This window comes from Rhinatrema bivittatum, chromosome 2, assembly GCF_901001135.1.
Source record: "Rhinatrema bivittatum chromosome 2, aRhiBiv1.1, whole genome shotgun sequence".
Taxonomy (NCBI): Eukaryota; Metazoa; Chordata; class Amphibia; order Gymnophiona; family Rhinatrematidae; genus Rhinatrema; species Rhinatrema bivittatum.
The window spans coordinates 153,259,327-153,277,707 of NC_042616.1; the positions used below are offsets into that span (position 1 = coordinate 153,259,327).

Sequence of the window (18,381 nt, forward strand, 5' to 3'; positions counted from 1 at the left end):
GGCGGTATCGAATTAGGGAATTGAACTGAGAAAAAAAAAGAGACCAGCGGGCCTGCCTGTGGTTAAGGTGCATGGTGTAGGTACTCGAGGTTCTTGTGGTCAGTATATACTGTTATTTGGTGTTGCGCTCCCTCGAGCCAGGGACACCACTCTTCAAAGGCTAGTTTAATCACCAGCAATTCCTTGTCCCTGATTCTTTAATTATGCTCAGCCGGAGAGAAGCACCAGGAGAAGAATGAGCACAGGTGCAAGGTGTACTTAGTAGAATGTTGGCTGAGGACTGCACCAACACCGACGTCTGAAGCGTCAACTTCTACGTTGAAGGATCATCTGGGGTCGGGATGACACAGGCATGGCTCTTGTAGGAATGCCTCCTTAAGCTACCGGAAGGCGGACATGGCTTTGGGTGACCACTGGGATGGATTGGCTCCCTTTCGTTTCATAGCTGTGAGTGGAGCGGTTAGTGTCGAATCGTGATTGATGAACGACCTGTAGTAGTTAGTAAAACCCAGAAATCTTCGGAGTGCCTTAAGGCCCATTGGTTGGGGCCAATCCCGGATGCTCTTAGTCTTTTGTGGATCCATCTGAAACCCCTGGCTAGAGACCACATAGCCCAGAAAAGGGATGGACTCCTTGTGGAAAGAGCATTTCTCTAGCTTGGAGTATAACTGGTTATCCCTTAAGCCTTGCAGAATGTTGGTGACGTCCTGGTGATGGCTCTGGAGGTCTTGCGAAAATACAAGGATGTAATCTAAATAGACTACGACACAGCTGTAGAACATGTCTCTGAAGATTTCCTTCATCATATTCTGGAACACCGCTGGAGCATTGCAGAGGCCAAATGGCATGACCAGATATTCAAAATGGCCACTGTGGGTGTTAAATGCGGTTTTCCATTCATCACCCTGGCGTATCCTGACCAAATTATAAACTCCTCTGAGGTCCAATTTGGTAAATATATTGGACTCCTGGAGCCTGTCAAACAGTTCAGAAATTAATGGCAGGGGGTAACGATCCTTCTGTATAATCTCATTTAAGCCGCAGTAATCTATGCACGGCCGGAGGGAACCGTCCTTTTTCCCCACAAAAAAGAACCCTGCTCTAGCAGGAGATTTGGAAGTCCAAATGAAGCCTTTTGCCAAATTTTCTTGTATATATTCAGACATGACCTTTGTCTCAGTCAGTGAAAGTGGGTAGACTCTTCCTCGGGTAGGCTCAGTGTTAGGCAACAAATTTATAGCACAATCAAAAGAGCGATGAGGAGGTAGAGTATCTGCGGCTTTCTTTGAGAACACATCCTGGAAGGAGGAATACTGGCGGAAGCCCCAGAATGGATAGCGTTGTGGCTAGGCAGGGCATCGGGGACACAACCTCCAAACAATTTTTGCAGCAGTAGTCACCCCAATGGGACAATTGGAGAGTACTCCAATCAAATTGCGGTGTGTAGTTTCAGCCATGGCAGTCCTAGGACCACAGGATGTATAGCCTTGTCCAAAATCAGAAAGGAAATGGTCTCTGTATGCAGAGATCCTGTGCGAAGTCGAATGGGGATCATGGAGAAGGTAACTTTGCCTGGTAACGGTTCGCCATGATTAAAGGAGAGTAATAATGGCATTGGCATATGGACGGTGGGAATCTGAAGGTGTCCACGAGTTGTCAGAGGATAACATTTCCATCGGTTCCGGAGTCCACCAATGCCAGGGTGTGAAATTCCTGAGCGTCCAAATTAATGGTGACAGGCAGGGTTAACGGAGGAGAGGGTGTGGTCAGGCCTAGGAGAAGTCCTCCGGCAGATCCTAGGCCTGGGAGTTTCCCGGACGGAGGTGGACAGGAAGAGTACCGCATGACCCGGTTGACCACAATACATGCAGAGGCCAGACTCTGGCGGACAAACGCTTCTCCTTTGAGGATTAGGTGACTATGGCCCATTTGCATCAGTTCCTCATCCTCGGTGCTTTGTGTAGTAGTGGTCTGAGTGGATGACGTTGGGCGAATGCTTGAGCACCAGAAGATATCCTCTTGGCTTCTCTGACCTCTTGGGAACGCTCACGCAGACGGCGGTCTATGCGATCGGCAAGGTCTATAAGGGAATCCAAGGCCTCAGAGAGTTCTCATGCTGCCAACTCGTCCTTGATACGCGGACTCAGACCCTTGAGGTATATGGCATGCAGGCAGCCCAGGTCCCAGTGCAATTCAGATGAGAGAGTCCTAAACTCGATGATGTAATCAGTCAGTGATCTGGAACCTTGTTGCAGATGTAGGAGCGTAGACCTGGAGATAGCCCTTCAACCTGGGTCATTGAACACGGTGCGAAAAAGGGCGAGGAAGCCCGGCAGGTCATTGAGGATTGGATCCGTTCATTCCCAAAGGGGCAACACCCAGGCCAATGCTTTTCTGTCAAGAAGGGACAAAATGTACGTAGTTTTGGAAACTACATCAGGAATATATGCAGGTTGTAAAGAAAAATGCATGTTCCATTGGTTCAAGAAGCCCCTACATAACAAGGGGTCACCTGCAAAATGAGGAGGTGCAGACAGGGGCACTGGAGGCCGGAAGGGTGGCGCATGTGAAGCTGAGTTAGGCTTGACAGGTGTTGGGACAGAGTTCAGCCGATTGCTCAGTTGATTTATAGCACTAGCCAAAGTCTCTAGGATCTTTTGCTGTTCTGTGATTCGTTGGGCCAGGCCAGGGATGGCCTGAATTGCTGAGACCTGTGCCAGGTCCATGGACTTGGAAATCTGTTAGAAGTGAGTATGTGGGCCCTGGGCTGAGGTGAGAGATGGTACCGCCCACAGAGAGGAGCCCCGTAAGCCTCACCATCGGAAGGCGAGGTCTCAGCTGACGTCAGACACAGTTTAAGTCCAGAGTCGTTATTAAAGAGGTAGAGCAGCACTACCCGCGGAGCGGGAGGTGGCAGAGTAAGGTCATACAGACCCAGAGGTGTCACGGGGTCTGTATGACCTTACTCTACATACTATACTGAGGTATAGTACTATACTGAGGTATCTCAAGGAGGATACCTCAGTATAGTTGGTAATGGTCCGCAAAGCGGGGTATACCGATGAGGTATTCAATAGAGATGGTAGTGGTCCACAGAGCGGGGTACACCGAAGAGGTCTTCAGTAGAGATGGTAATGGTCTACAGAGCAAGGTACACCGAAGAGGATCCTCAGCAGAGTTGGTAGTGGTCCGCAAAGCGGGATACACTGATGAGGTCCTCAGTAGAATAGGAAGTGGTCCACAGAGTGGGGTACTCATGGCAAGAGTAGCGAGGGTTCCAGGGTAGCCCCGGGGAATGGGGAAAGCAGAAGTCCTGAGCATCAGGCCCTCTGAGGAGCGAATAACCAGAGACGAGGAGAGAGCCCCTGAGGAGTGGGTACCCAGGACGTCTCATGCCAAGGAAGCAGGAACTGGAACGAAGGGTCCTCTGTGATTGAGATGGATTCAGCAGTGAGGGATCTCATTGCCAAGTCATTGGTAGGCAGGGCCAGACTGCTTAAATATCCTGGAGGAATGAAGTCATCCGGAGGGGCTGCCCCAAAGGTTCCCGCTATGACGTGCTTAAGACTGGCCCGAGCACGCGCAAGCCTAAGGGATTCTGATAGCAAAATGGCGGTCGGCGGCGTCCGTGCCACCCCGGGAGGCCTGGGAGAGTTAGGCAGGCTGGTGACAGCTGGCGGAGTCCACCAGTCTTCCCCACAGAGTCAAGGCTGTGAAGAAAGAGGTGAGCAACAGTGGTTGCAGCTGTCCTGCGGCCTACGGGTGTAACACTAGCGTAATAATGCCGGTTTTAGCTGGTAAATAGAGAGATTCAGCAGGGGACTCATGATATACAGGACCTGGAACACCAGATGTTGCTGGGACCAACCACTCTGCCAACTCACCCCGGTCCACAACAGGGAAAGAGGAAACCCAGCAGGCGGCAAAACTATCTTTAAGCAGCGATGAATCCCGGCAATAGCTGCTCAGAGACGCTGATCTTGCAGACACTCCCCCAATCGCAGGCGCTGACAGCACGTCACCTTGCAGCGCTGCGGATTGCAGTGGGGCAACAAATCTTTCAGCTGGCAGAAGCCAAAGATTCGGGGGAATTAGAGTAACTTCTCCTGGTGGCTCAAGCACTTCTTCATCCAAGATCACAACGGAGCCTATAATCCCCGTTTGCACTACCAAACTGGACATGAACAATGGAATAAACTGCTGCCCAGGAAAGAGGGGTATATTTGGAGGGAAAACCCGTACTTTCCTTTTTTGTTTAGATGGCATACTCACAAGGAAATACATTTTCATAGAAGAAACGTGAAGCAGTGTCTAAGCCCAGTCTCGCACCTCCGTCTTGCCCACAAATCAAGTTATCAAACTTTTAACTATGAAATGTCACTTTTGTTTGAATTGAAAGAGGGCAACCATCCTTTTTATATTTTCTTGAGAAAGTCCTTGTTGTCTTTCTGAGTACATAAGCTTATGTATGCTGAAAATAACCTATGTATCAGTAATTTGTCATGCTATTAATTACACAGAAAGATATGTGCACATATATTGGACACATGGTAACAGATAACAAAAACCAGTTGAATTAGCACAAGCTAAAAGTTGAAAGCAGCAGTGTCAGTCATCAAGGCTTCTATGAATTGAAATTAATACCTGCTCTGCCAGCAGTTGCAGACTTCCAAAACACAGCCAGCTCTTTGTAGCTGGTATATGATTGGCCACATATGCAAATGCAAGAACCTTTGTTTAAAGATGACATTCTTCTTCAGAGACATCGTTCTATCCAGGAATTAAATCAAAATCATTTTTAGTTTGATAAGAATTTAAGAGATCTTTGAGGGATCAAACATTCCTGACTGCTCTCTCTCTCCTCTCCAACGTCTCCTCCCCCCTGTTATGCCTGTCGATCGCAGACGGCTGTGACCTCTCATGCTCACCTCCTTTTTCCCTGCACCATCAGTCATTGGGAGAGTGGCAGTCTCCACTACCAACGCCGACCTCCTCGGCATCCCCAGGATGGCGTGGGCGCTGATGACCACCATCTTGGATCCGGAATCACCTAGGCGGGCGTGCACAAGGGCCTCCTTTGTACATGTCATGGCGGGAACCTCAGGGGCGTCCCCTCTGGATGACATCAATCTGATGCTGTACTTAAGCCGACCGGCCCTCTGCTACTACAAGTTAGTAAGGAATCTCCTCGTTCCTGAATCCACTCTACGCTTGGACTTCCAGTTCCGGATTTCCCTGTTGGCTATTGGATGCTCTGGGAACTCGATCCTCGGGGGCCCTTCTGCGCTCCTGGCTATCCGCTCCTCGGACGGCTTCTCTGCCTCGGGAATATCCCTGACCCTTGCCTTGGGACCTTTACCTGGAACTTCCATTGTGAATACTACTTTACAGACTTCAACGACTCAAGCTTGCTGAAGCTTCCTGCGGTGTACCCCGAGCATCGTGCCACTGCTGCCTCCTCTTCAGTAACTATTTCAAATCTCCACTGAGCTACTGGGGATTCTCTCATCAAGCTACAAGATCCCTTTCCGGGTTCCTGCACCTCAGTTTTCATCATCATCTTTCTACTGTACAGACTCCTCGGCGTACCCCACCTTGCGGGCCACTACCGGAGCTATCCTCCTCAGGTATTCTCTACCTGACCTGAGGGAACTTCCAGTGTACCTCGCTCTGTGAGCCACTACTGGATCATCACATCAGGGGTAACACCTTGGTATACCCCATTGCTCAGAACTGTACTATTTACAGTACAGTTCCTTCCCTATAATAAAGTCTCTAGCTACGGCTGTGTCCTATGTCGCTGAGACTATGCCTACCGACGGTGAGGCCCATGGAGCATGTAAATGAGCCTATGACTCATTCACTCCGCATGCAAAAAGATAAATGTGCATCTCAGGCATTAATAGCTGAGCACAGGTAAAAGAAGTACAGAAAAGCAGAAAAAAAAACTGCTTTTCTGCACTTCTTTTTTTAAAGTAAAATAAATAAATAACTTGGCAGTCTGCCGATGCCATTATGAAAGCAGGCGCTGAAAGGTCAGCACCCGCTTTCCGCGAAAATTATTGCATCGGCCTGTTTATACTGGCGAGAGAGAGGTTGTCCAAGCAATAGCAAATTGAATGTGCTGTAAGTATTTTATCTAACATAAAGATTTCTTTCTACTGATCCCAATTTTCAAGTAAATAGAATCATTTAGGAGCAAGATTTGTCTGTGTTGCTGTAAAATTTTCCAGAACATATCATATATTTTCTTTTAGAAAATATCTATAACAATACAGTTGTCTTACTCCCTCTTTACAACACTGTATTTCTTTTGTAGCTCTATTTCACACATCCATACTCCCAACATGTTGGATTTTGTCAGTGCCACAGTGTTAGCACCTCCAGGTTCACCAAAGGTCATTAAAGGCACATCAAGGGCTTTCCCATGGCTTCGGGCCACTTATTGTGACCTCAGAATACTTTCTTTCATTTTTTTCCCACATAATTTTACTTTCCCAGGGGCGAACGTGCCACAACCCAGCCCACCACTTGTGAAGGGTATTACAGCCTTTCACGCTGACCATATGCCAGAATCTAGCACCCATTAGCAGGAGTATCTGGGCATCATCTGCGGTAACAGGACTTTAAAGGGCAAGGCCAGGTAAGTCCATTCTTTTCTACATTATTTACCCTTTTACAATCCTAGGGCCCTATTTCTTAAGCATTTTCCCCATAGACACAAAATTGAAGAAAGCCTTTAGTAAACAGGCCCCCCCAAGATTGGTATCCGAGAAACCCTGCCTTTTTACAGACTTACCGGGCATATTTGCATTCCAGTGAGAGAACGTGACTGCTTCTCCATTAGTCCATTTGAACGTTCCTTTGTCCTCTATATCTGAAAGACCTATCCAGAAATATTTTTCAGGCCTCAGCCCAATCAAACTGGTCAGATAAGCTTGTTCATATCTATAGCAAGAACAGCAGATGGAAAGATAAACAGTGTAAGACTGAATATTCCACATAATTTGGCATTTTTATATACATCCTTTACGGCACAAATGAAATTTCTGTGTAGGGTATGCCAAAATAAAATTTGATTTTTGGCATTATTCATGAAACACGTCATATACATTTGAAATCTGGAGAATTAGATTGTTATCTGTTAACCTATATTTGACAAGGAGCAGCTTTCTTACAATTAACTAACTCTGAGGTCAGTATTCAGCAATATGGCAAGTAGACATTTATCCAACTAAAATTAGCTGGATAAATAGTCAGAGATATTCAGCAGAGCACTATGCTCCCCTGGATATAGCCAGAAAAAGTCCTGGTTAGATGGGTAAACGTATCTGCCTAACGTTAATACTGTTCTCCCACATGACCAGAATCGGGGCTTGATTTACCAATCATTTTTTCCACAGACACAAAATGGGAGAAAAGCCTTAGTAAATCAGGTGCTTAGAAGGATAAGTTATCCACTCTGGAACACCCCCAGAACACCTCAACTTTATCAAGCTAATTTTTATCTGACTAAACAAGGTACTGAAGGGAGATATCTCATGCTCTACCCCTGAAAGCAGCAAATATGAATCATAATAGCCAAAGAAGTATGCAGACAAAACTGACAGGCCCCAAAGCACTGTCTCAATGGAAAAACAAGAGACCTTGCCTTGATGAGAACTTTACACTGAAGGATACCTTATCTAGATCTGACTGTTTATAAGTGCCTGTTTAAATAAAAAAGAGAGAAGGACAATAAAGCAGCTAAGCCCCTAAGCAGGAATCAAGGATTGGCCAACAAGTCCAGAGTTCAGAAAGACCACCACCCTTGGAAGAAAGGGGGCAATCTGAGACAGAGAAAAAAACTCAGGCATAGCAGCTTGGCATACATATGTGGCAGTTCTCGCCCCAAAGAAATGGGGAGGGGGAAAAGACCTACAATGCAGAAAAGACCCTCCACCCACCATGTGATTATGCATGAGCTTATGCATATTTAACAGCTGGAAAGTATAAAACAGGGGGACAAATAAGGAGGTAAAATAAGAGAATGGGAGTGAAGGACCCCACTGGGGAGAATGAACCGAAGCAGCCTGCACCCCCGGCTATTGAGGAGGGAGAAGACTAGGTATGGCCAGAAGACCAGAGAAAAGAGATGCCCTGACGAGAGATGGTGGTGAGCATTCTGAGGTGATGGGGAGCCGAGACCAGCCCGACAGCTCTGCCAGTACAGGAAGGGATCCTGAAGCAAGCCTCTAGATAGCTGCTAACTCTGCCGGAACCCATCCTGGAGTCAAGTCCCCTCAACTGCCCACACTCTCCAGTTCTCCAGCTGAAGCCTGCTTCAGAGGTGAACAGGGGAGATAGGGGTAAGTAAGTTAGCCATAAGTATTAATATATTTTCACTAAGAAAGAAGATGCATCATTCCAGATCTCTAGGATACATGAGGATTCAAAACACCTACAGCTAGGAAATATTACTAACCTTTATCTAACTTAGGGCCTCATTTTCCAAAGCTATCGCAGGCCTGCGCTATTGAAATCGAGTCGGCCCCGGAAGAGGAGGAGTCAGGGGCGTCACCAGGGCTGACTCCGCGAGGACAGCATGCACAGCGGAAAGGTAAGGCCCTTTTCGCTGGCTATTTTGCGCCCAATAACTACACCTTCTATGGTGTAGTTATTGGGCGCGATGCCGGCAGCGATCGCACCGCCGCGGTGCGATCGCTGCCGGCTAGCGCAGGACCGTCCCCCCCCCCCCCCCCCGCCCAAGAGTAGTGCAATTTTCTAAAGTATCGCAGGCCTGCGATACTTTAGAAAATGCACACATGTGTACCAAATTTTAAGTGGGTGTGCACATATGCGCTCAAATCCCGCTTCTACCGTGAAAGTCAAGGGATTTTAAAATTGGCGCACACCGACGTCATTGCCAGTTAAACCAGTTTGGCTCCAGTTCGCTCAGTTAAGGGGAGGTCCTTCAAACCCACCTATTTAATAGCATTCACTCCCCCGAGTTAGCCCTAACCCTTAAAATCCAGTAGATCTGCCTATTTTTCTTTATTTTATAATTCACACCCACTCCAAAGCAGAAGAAGCTTACACAGCAGAGGATCTGGGTGTGTGCCCAGGCATATAAATATTTACATGCACACCTCTAGCTCACACCCTGAAATGCCCACACCACGCCCATGCCCATGCCCCTGCCTTTTTGAAAACTTTGAGATGTGCGCACTGTGGAAGATATGCGAGTATCCGGGTGGCTTTTAAAATCTGCTCAGTGCACACCAGCCTGAATTATTTGCGCATCCCCTAATTAATGCACATGCTGGGCGTTTAAAATTCACCTTTAAGGCTTTACCACCGGGAACATTTACTTACCTGTCTTCAACAGTAGCAAGAAAAGTCTTGTCAGTTCCACAGGTAGTGTTTGCCTCAAAAAATGTCTCTGCTGTTAGGCCAATCAAGTAGCAATAAAAGCCATGCCTTTTCCAGCCCTGTTAACATGAACAACATTGAAATACACATGAATCAAGGACAGATGTAACTTCTAGGGGTGTGCATTCGGATTGACCGCATTAGTAAAACGCAACTCATATTTTTTTTTTACTTAAAAAATTGATTCGACATAAACGATCGGATTTCCCACATATCGAACATAGATATGTTCGATATGTGGGAAATCGCGATTGTTGAGCCAAAATAAAAATATAAACCCCCCCACCATCCTTAATCCCCCCCCCCCCCCGACTTACCACAACTCCCTGGTGATGGAGCGAGGAGTGAGGACGCCATTTCTGCAATCCTTGGCGAGAAGCATGTGACGTCGGCGGCATGTCGAGTGACGCCGGCGTCACGTGATTCCCGGCTCGTTCGCGCCGGACGGCTCGTTCGGCCCAAAAAGAACTTTTGGCCAGCTTGGGGGGGCCTCCTGACCCCCCCAAGCTGGCCAAAAGTTCTTTTTGGGCCGAACGAGCCGTCCGGCGCGAACGAGCCGGGAATCACGTGGCGCCGCGTCACTCAGACGCGACGTCACGTGATTCCCGGCAAGTTCGCGCCGGACGGCTCGTTCGGCGCGAACAAGCCGGGAATCACGTGACGCCGACGTCACGTGATTCCCGGCAAGTTCGCGCCGGACGGCTCGTTCGGCCCAAAAAGAACTTTTGGCCAGCTTGAGGGGGTCAGGAGGCCCCCCAAGCTGGCCAAAGTTCTTTTTGGGCCGAACGAGCCGTCCGGCGCGAACTTGCCGGGAATCACGTGACGTCGCGTCTGAGTGACGCGGCGCCACGTGATTCCCGGCTCGTTCGCGCCGGACGGCTCGTTCGGCCCAAAAAGAACTTTGGCCAGCTTGGGGGGGTCAGGAGGCCCCCCCAAGCTGGCCAAAAGTTCTTTTTGGGCCGAACGAGCCGTCCGGCGCGAACGAGCCGGGAATCACGTGACGCCGCGTCACTCGACGTGCCACCGACGTCACATGCTTCTCGCCAAGGATTGCAGAAATGACGTCCTCACTCCTCGCTCGATCACCAGGGAGTTGTGGTAAGTCTGGGGGGGGGATTAAGGAGGGTGAGGGGGTTAATTTTTTTTTTGCACATATGTACATATACCCAACTCATTGGATTTTTTTTATGTCCATATTGGCCGCAAGTGGGACCCCCTTTCGGACATAAAAAATATGAACATAAAATTTTGCTCTGCACATCCCTAGTAACTTCAATATATTTTTACTGGAAAGATGTTTTTCAATATGCATCCACATCCCAAGTATAAGGCTAAACAAACAATACACAAGGGAGAGTGCATAGTAGTATAGCAAAAATATGTCCTTATGCCCCATTGCAACATGGGAGTGTTTATTCAGTACTGAGCTGCTGACTTGAGTTTTCCTGTTCGGATATCTGTCTTTTTAAAGGATGCTGAAAGAGCAGCTTGTCTAAACTAGGGGGAGTTTTTAGATTAGAAAAGTCCTCTCTTTATCTCCACTTCACTGTTGTTTCCCTTCAGATTGCCGAAATGGAATAGTCTGTCAGCAATTTGTGCATGTTATACAAGATGTCTATCACAAGCTTTTGTTTAGCAAAGTCGTGTTTTTCCTTCTATTGGCATAATTATAGATGAGAGGTAGTAAAATAAGGTTTCCCTGCTCCAATTCCATTCCCACCACCATATGTATACTCCCTCCCCCACCCCATCCCCACTCTCTCCATCACATGCACAGTTTCCTTCCTCCACCCTGTCATCATATCCACACTCTCCCTCCTCCACCCCTATCCCCACTCCTTACCATTATATCAAAGTCCTCCCCCACTTTATCATCATATGCACACTCTTCCTACCCCTATCTTCATTTACATAACCTATACATATTCTACATATTCTTCCCTCCCCAACCCTATCCCCTAGAGATGTGTGCCTCCATAATTCATTTCATTTGTTTCAAATGATAAGAAAATTGTTCATTTGCTTGCTATTATAGTCATTGGCAGAAACAATGCATCCTATTCTGGGCTTCAAAATTGGGGTTTTCTAATTAATTCTAATGAAATGTATCGGTTAGATATCATCAGAAGAAGAAAAATCACATTAAAACACCAAGACTATGTCAAGGTGGCTTAAAAAGTGGCATGAATAACCCTAGGCATCATGACAGAGTCAAAGTAGCCCAAAATCAGGTAAGTCATACACTAAGGCACCATGAGTGGAGCAAAGCAGAACAAGAGTGGCAAGAACAGATCAAGGCTCCAAAGAGAGAAAAAACATTAACAACAGTGAGATGAAGACCTCAGTGCACTAAAAGAAGTGCAAATAAGAACATAAGATTAGGGACATGCCATGCTGGGTCAGGCCAAGGTCCATCATGGCTGGCATCCTGTCTCTGACAGTGACTGTCTGGGTCACAAGTACTTGTCATTCTGGCAGGTACAATACAAAGATATATTAAGAAACTGCTAAGGATTGGTTTGAGTGAAGACTGTTAAGTAAGGCTGGAAGGATAGAGAGTGAAGGTGAGCTGCAGCGAAGAGCATGTGGGAGTTGGGAGGGAGGAGGGGGAGAGTGCTTGCAAGCTGTCAACAAAATCGGCATACAAACGATCAACATACTGTATATTATATACACCTCTTCTTCACTAACAATTTTCATGTCGTGTATGGAGTAGTAGTACGAGAAAAGTTGTAGACATGGTACAAGATGCTTTTCAAGTTGCACATTTCTAGCTAATCCTTTTATGTATAAGTGTATGGTAGATGCTTTCAAAGAAATAAGCAGGGCCATCACATTTATCAGGTATATTACTTTACTTTATTGTATTTGATGAATCACCTTTTTAAATGCAATCAAGACATTATATAGTAAAATAAATTATCACACATTAAAATAATGGTATGCAACTCAGGTCTACAGAATTTGCTGAAGCACCATGTACAAAGTCCTGAAAAGTTAAAACTGCTGCTTCAGCACAAAAAAAAGGGATATTTGCCAATTGGTTGAATTAAGTTATAATGGCTCAGAGCAATAAGAGAACTCTCATTTAAAAGCACAAACCACAGGTACAGAGCAATACAGAAGGAAGAATGACATCAATGTCCCAAGGCTTACAGTGAGGGGTACTGTAGCAAGCTAGGAGGTTTTAATCATACAATATGCCACGTACTCTAGATCAAACTCATATTCACATACAGCAGACAGTACGTTTCCTTAGAAAAAAATGCATACAGTGGCAGCAATTCTCCCAGGAATTGTGAGAGGGTAAGGTAGAAAGCAGAGTAGTCAAAACCCCAAGACATAGAATACTGAGTAAGGCAGCAAGCAATACTGGCATCAAAACCCCCACGAGTGAGGGGTATGGGAATAAGCAGAATGGAATGAAAACCCCAAGAGACAGAGCGAGGGGAATGGAAATCATCGCAGAGGTAACAACCCTCAAAAAATAGTGAGGGGCAAATCAGCAGAGTGGCTTTAACCCTAAATCATACACTCAGGTGGAATGACAGCTAACAGTAGCATCAAACTTCAAGGCAAGTGAGAGGAATTTAGGACACCATCAAACACCCCACGACATTGAATCAATAGAGTACGGTCAATGGCATCCAACCAAAAGAAAAGAGGATCAATAAGCACCAGGAGTTCTTTATTAAGCATAACAAAAGCCCGACTCAGGCCGAGTTTCGCTCTATGAGCTGCTTCAGGGTTATTACATCTATTGTTAGATGGTTGTCTCCGTGCTGCAGATAGACTTTTTCAGTAAACACCACAGTTAGGTAATGCCGGCGTCTACACTTCACATCGGCTGTCAACTCAGTTTCAGCCGAACAAGGTTCATCTAGAGCCACCGCATCTAGTGGTTCTCCCGAACATCACAACAACTTACAGTCAGTCAGCATTTCAACCGACTGTAAGTTGTTGTGATGTTCAGGACATCACATCGAACAAATGAAATGAGTACCCAATCAGGTAAAGAGTAGCATCTAACAGAAATGGACCTGATCGAGAACTATCATGTAAACTGCAATTGAAATAAAGTGTAGAGCAGACCTGGCAGAGGCCAATAACAACATCGATTGCAGCCTGCAGTGTAAATATTGAAGAAAACAAACATCAAAATATTACAAATGATGTACCATATCAGTGCACAATACTCCCGTGATGATAAGCTAAATTATAAACAGGATATTGAAAATACACAAATAGCAGCACAGAACACGTGCTGAAAATCTTTGTACAAAACGTTTATAGTAAGACAAAATTGCTACAGACTCAGAAAGGAAACACCTCAAAGTCTAAAAAACAAAAGGAGACCATAAACATTATTCATAAAGTCAGCTAAAGTAGACCACTCAGTCTCTTTATTAAGACCCTGGGGGATACGCTCTAAAGGGTGAAGATTCACCTCTGTTGGGTAGAATTAAGAATAGCATGCAATAGGGATGTGAATCGTTTTTTGACGATTTAAAATATCGTCTGATATATTTAAATCATAAAAATCGTTAGAGGCGCGATACAATAGGAATTCCCCCGATTTATTGTCAAAAATCGTAAATCGGGGGAGGGGGGAGGGGAAGGGGAGGGCGGGAAAACCGGCACACTAAAACAACCCTAAAACCCACCCCGACCCTTTAAAATAAATCCCCCATCCTCCCGAACCCCCCAAAATGTTTTAAATTACCTGGGGTCCAGTGGGGGGGGGGTCCCACTCTTGGGCCACGGCTGCGTTAATAGAAATGGCGCCGGCGCTACCTTTGCCCTGTCAGGGCAAAGGTAGCGCTGGCGCCATTTTGGTTCCTGTCCCCCGACATCACAAGCGCAGGAGATCGCTCCTCGGACCCCCGCTTGGACCCCCAGGGACTTTTGGCCAGCTTGGGGGGCCTCCTGACCCCCACAAGACTGCCAAAAGTCCAGCGGTGGTCCGGGAGTGACCTCCTGCACTCGTTGCCGTATTGCAAAATGGCGCCAGCCGTATGGCCGTATTGCAAAAATGGCGCGGCCGTATGAACAGGGGCAAGGGTAGCGCCGGCGCCATTTTCTATTAACGCAGCCGTGGCCCGAGAGTGGATAGATCACATCCGGGACCCCCCACTGGACCCCAGGTAATTTAAAACATTTTGGGGGGGGTTTGGAGGGTGAGGATTTATTTTAAAGGGTCGGGGTGGGTTTTAGGGTTGTTTTAGTGTGCCGGGTTTTTCCCGCCCTCCCCCGATTTACGATTTAAACGATTTAAAAAAAAAAAACAAAACCGCGACGATCAGATTCCCCCCCCCCCCCCCCAGCCAAAATCGATCGTTAAGACGATCGATCACATGATTCACATCTCTAGCATGCAATCGTTGCATTTTCTAAATGTGCACGTGTTAGTTCCCAGCCAACGTATTCCACACGAAAATCAGATACAAAGTTCTTAGGCCAGTTATACATTTGTGCAAATGCCAAAATAAATTCCATGTACGGTAGTAGCTATCCTTGCAAAATGTGGTCTGTAAAACCAGTTTCACCTACACACTAATATTTAATTAACTAGTTTGCATGATTTTTTTAAATCACAAGCAGCTCATTAACTATTAATTTGAATACCATTTTGCATGTGGTTATCTGTACAAGACATTTTATTCCTTGTAAATATGAAAAACATTATAATTAGCACTTTGCATGCTAAAATACAAAACAGTGTGCACTATCGCAAGTAACATGCACAATTTGAGGTTTTAGTGCATGAAAATCCATTTTCAAAGGTAGCGCTTGTTAGTACATTTCCTCATAGTTTATAGGTGCTGGGCATAAAATTAACCCTTGAAATTCCAAAGATAAAAATCTATTTACACCTAAGTTTCTCCTTTAAAGTCCAGTAGTTGACCATTCTACATCCATTGATAGGGTCACCACTGCCCTAGGTCACCTCTATTAGGCTGATCTAGTTCTAGTTTTACCCTGCAGCATTTATGGACTCCTAGTCCTGCCTTTGAGAAAGAAATTGGAATTCCAAACCATAATGCAGTGGGGCAAAGCCAGACGTGGATCAGGCTGTTAGGTCAGGCTGTGAGTCAGGTAGCAACCCTACTCAGGAGGAAACATTTGAATCTAATACATCTTTTAGCTGCCTTAACAGCTTTGCTAAAAAATATGCATTACAGTGCAAAGTAAAATAAAGTACTCTTACTAACTTTTATTAATATTTTGTCTCATTCTAATACATTTTCAGAGCTGCTAAGTGACCCAGGAGAGAGATTTTAGGCTGGCCTGGATTTCTGACACTCCCAGCCTTGTATATTATGGTATCTACAGTGCTGGTCTCAGACAGTATAAAGCAGGAACTATGAAAACCACAATGCACTGGGATGTAAGTTCAACCACCAGAACTGACCAAATGTCTACCTCCTTACATTGGGTCACTTGGCAGCTCAATATTTGGAAGCATACTATCTTCCTATTGTTCTTTTTCCTCTCTTTGTGGTTTTCACTGCATCTCATCCTTCCCTTTCAGGTTTTCTTCCTGTAAACTCTTTTATATGTATTTCTTATATGTTTGCTTCTTCCTATTAAGTTTCATTTTATTTCTGCCTTACTTATTAATCCCTTTATTTCTGATTTTCTTTCCAAGGTTTCTTCCCATTTCCCTTTGTCTTGCCTTCTTTTTTTTTTCTTATTCTGCTCTAAATAGGTAAGTTTGCAAGTCAGGCTGCAGAGCTTTTTCCATGGATGGTACTATGGGACTCTTGAGAGAAGAAGGGCTTATGTAAAGGAAAACTCAAAATACTATAGGTAAATTAACTTACAATTGCAATTACAGTGACAGAGTATTTCCATACTTACTTTCTTGCAACCGGACTCAATTATGTCCAATTCTCCTGGTTCCAGTTGTAATGGTTTCTTCTACAGATATACCCAAGTTTCTTTTCGCACATATTATCTGTCCAGGAAGCATCCTAGAAATTCAGCATACAGCATATTACATCACTTTTATGTTAAGGATAGTCTTATCATTTTAAATAAAGTTATTTTATCGGGGTTTAAAGTATCACACTCACAGGGACCAGTGTACTACGCCATGGGATTTCCTGCAGGTTAGTGACTTCTTTCACATACAGATTTGCTATGGCTGCAAATGAGTTCCATAGCAAAATTACGTAAGAAACTTCAATACAGGGCTGGCCAAAAAGGATAGCTACATACACCTCACTACTAACTTACGAATTCAGAAAAAAAAAGTGAAAAATAGCATGTGGAGACATCTTTGCAAATAATAATAATAACTGAACCTCATTAAGATGTATGGTGATCTGAACTACAGACTGGTCCCATTTAACTTTCCATTGATCATATTAACTAAAATAGAAAAGTTCCAAAGCACAATGCTTGGATATAACCACATAAAAGTTTACATTGAAAAACTGGATTAATACCATATATTTGTCTGACAAACCATAAATTCCAGCAAGCCACAGTGTTAATCTTAAAGTAGGAGCAAAAGCTAAACAAATTACTTTGCAAGTGCTACCAAAGTTGAATATTATTGTCTATATTCTTTAGAAAATATAGAGACATTTAATATAATGTAGCTTGCATATTAAAGTGAAGGGTCATATCCTTAACAATTATGGTATCTTTAATAAGGAGGCAACAATATATGAAAAAGATATTATTACCAAGATCAGCAACTACCAGTGTTTCCTTAATTAAGAGATAATCTTATCAAACAGGATCTCTAATGCACTAATTGTTTCAATGCTCATGCAGTCATCAATCATCACGTGCAGTCTTTGATACAAAGGATGGGAACCATGGTGCATCAGTTCTCTCTTTGCTCAGTTTTTCACTGTTTCATCCATGTTTACAGATCTTGAGGAGTTTTTTTTAATATCACCCCAAATTACTCTTGCTTTCCTTTCTCTTTTTTGCCCTCTATCGTGTGTTCTAGTACTTGGGGCAGGGATAGGCAACTCTGGTCCTCGAGTGCCACAAATGGGTCTGGTTTTCAGGATATCCACAAAGAATTTGCATGAGATTTATCTGCATGCAATGAATTGAATGCAAACATATCCCATGCACATTCATTGCGAATATCCTGAAAACCAGACCTTTTGTGGCACTTGAGGATTGGAGTTGCCTACCTCTAACTTAGGGTCTGATTTACTAAGGCTTTTCTCCCATACTAGGGCACTACTTAACTGGATAAGTTATATCTGGTTAAGTTAGACAAGCTCTATGGCTAATCTAACTTACCCCCTCATTTATCAAAGTGCTATAAGGCGTTTTCACAAGCGTTAAGGGCTTAACGCATGCGAAAAGCCCTGTTAACGCATGCAAAAACGTGTTTAATGCATGCGATCGCACCATATCGTATGGTGCGATGCAAATTCAGAAAATAGGAGGAGTTAGGGGCGGAGAGTGGGCTGGGATAGCCTGTCTGCAAAGAGCTATCACACCTTTTTGAATTGCGTTAGGCTGTGCGATAGCTGCCGCAACCATGCAGTAAGGTTTCATCGCTGTCTCCCGTAAGGCGAGAGAGAAAGAGAGAGAGAGCGCGCCTGGCCATAATATCATGGCCCATAGGTAGGTAGGTATTTGTATCCCTATAGTACTATAGGGATACAAATACCTACCTATGAGCCATGATATTATGGCCAGTCTCTCTCTCTCTCTCTCTCTCTCTGTGTCTGGGACCATTGTTAATGGTGCCCCAGTGGTTGAATGCAGGAAATACAACAGGTCCCTGGCGGTATTGCAATTTGCCTAACTTAGCTCTTCGCACAGGTAATTAGTGCAAATTGCGATAAATGCTATCAACCTAATAAACAAAGCTTGACCGACATGCGCAGTAGAGAGCAGCTCTACTGCGCATGTGCGGGCGAGCACGTCGGTCACAGCAGATCGTCAGCTGCTTGAAAACATGGCGGCTCCATCGGCGAGGAGCTGTAGCGG

General features: G+C 45.2%; 1 protein-coding gene across 1 annotated transcript in view; it reads right to left on the reverse strand.

Annotated features, from left to right (window-relative positions):
* Positions 1 to 18,381, reverse strand: part of MRC1 (mannose receptor C-type 1) — a 349,243-nt gene that overhangs the window by 223,947 nt on the left and 106,915 nt on the right. The window contains 4 exon segments of the mRNA XM_029588750.1: positions 6,800 to 6,948; positions 9,355 to 9,470; positions 16,273 to 16,334; positions 16,337 to 16,385. Coding sequence (XP_029444610.1) covers positions 6,800 to 6,948; positions 9,355 to 9,470; positions 16,273 to 16,334; positions 16,337 to 16,385 — 376 coding nt within the window.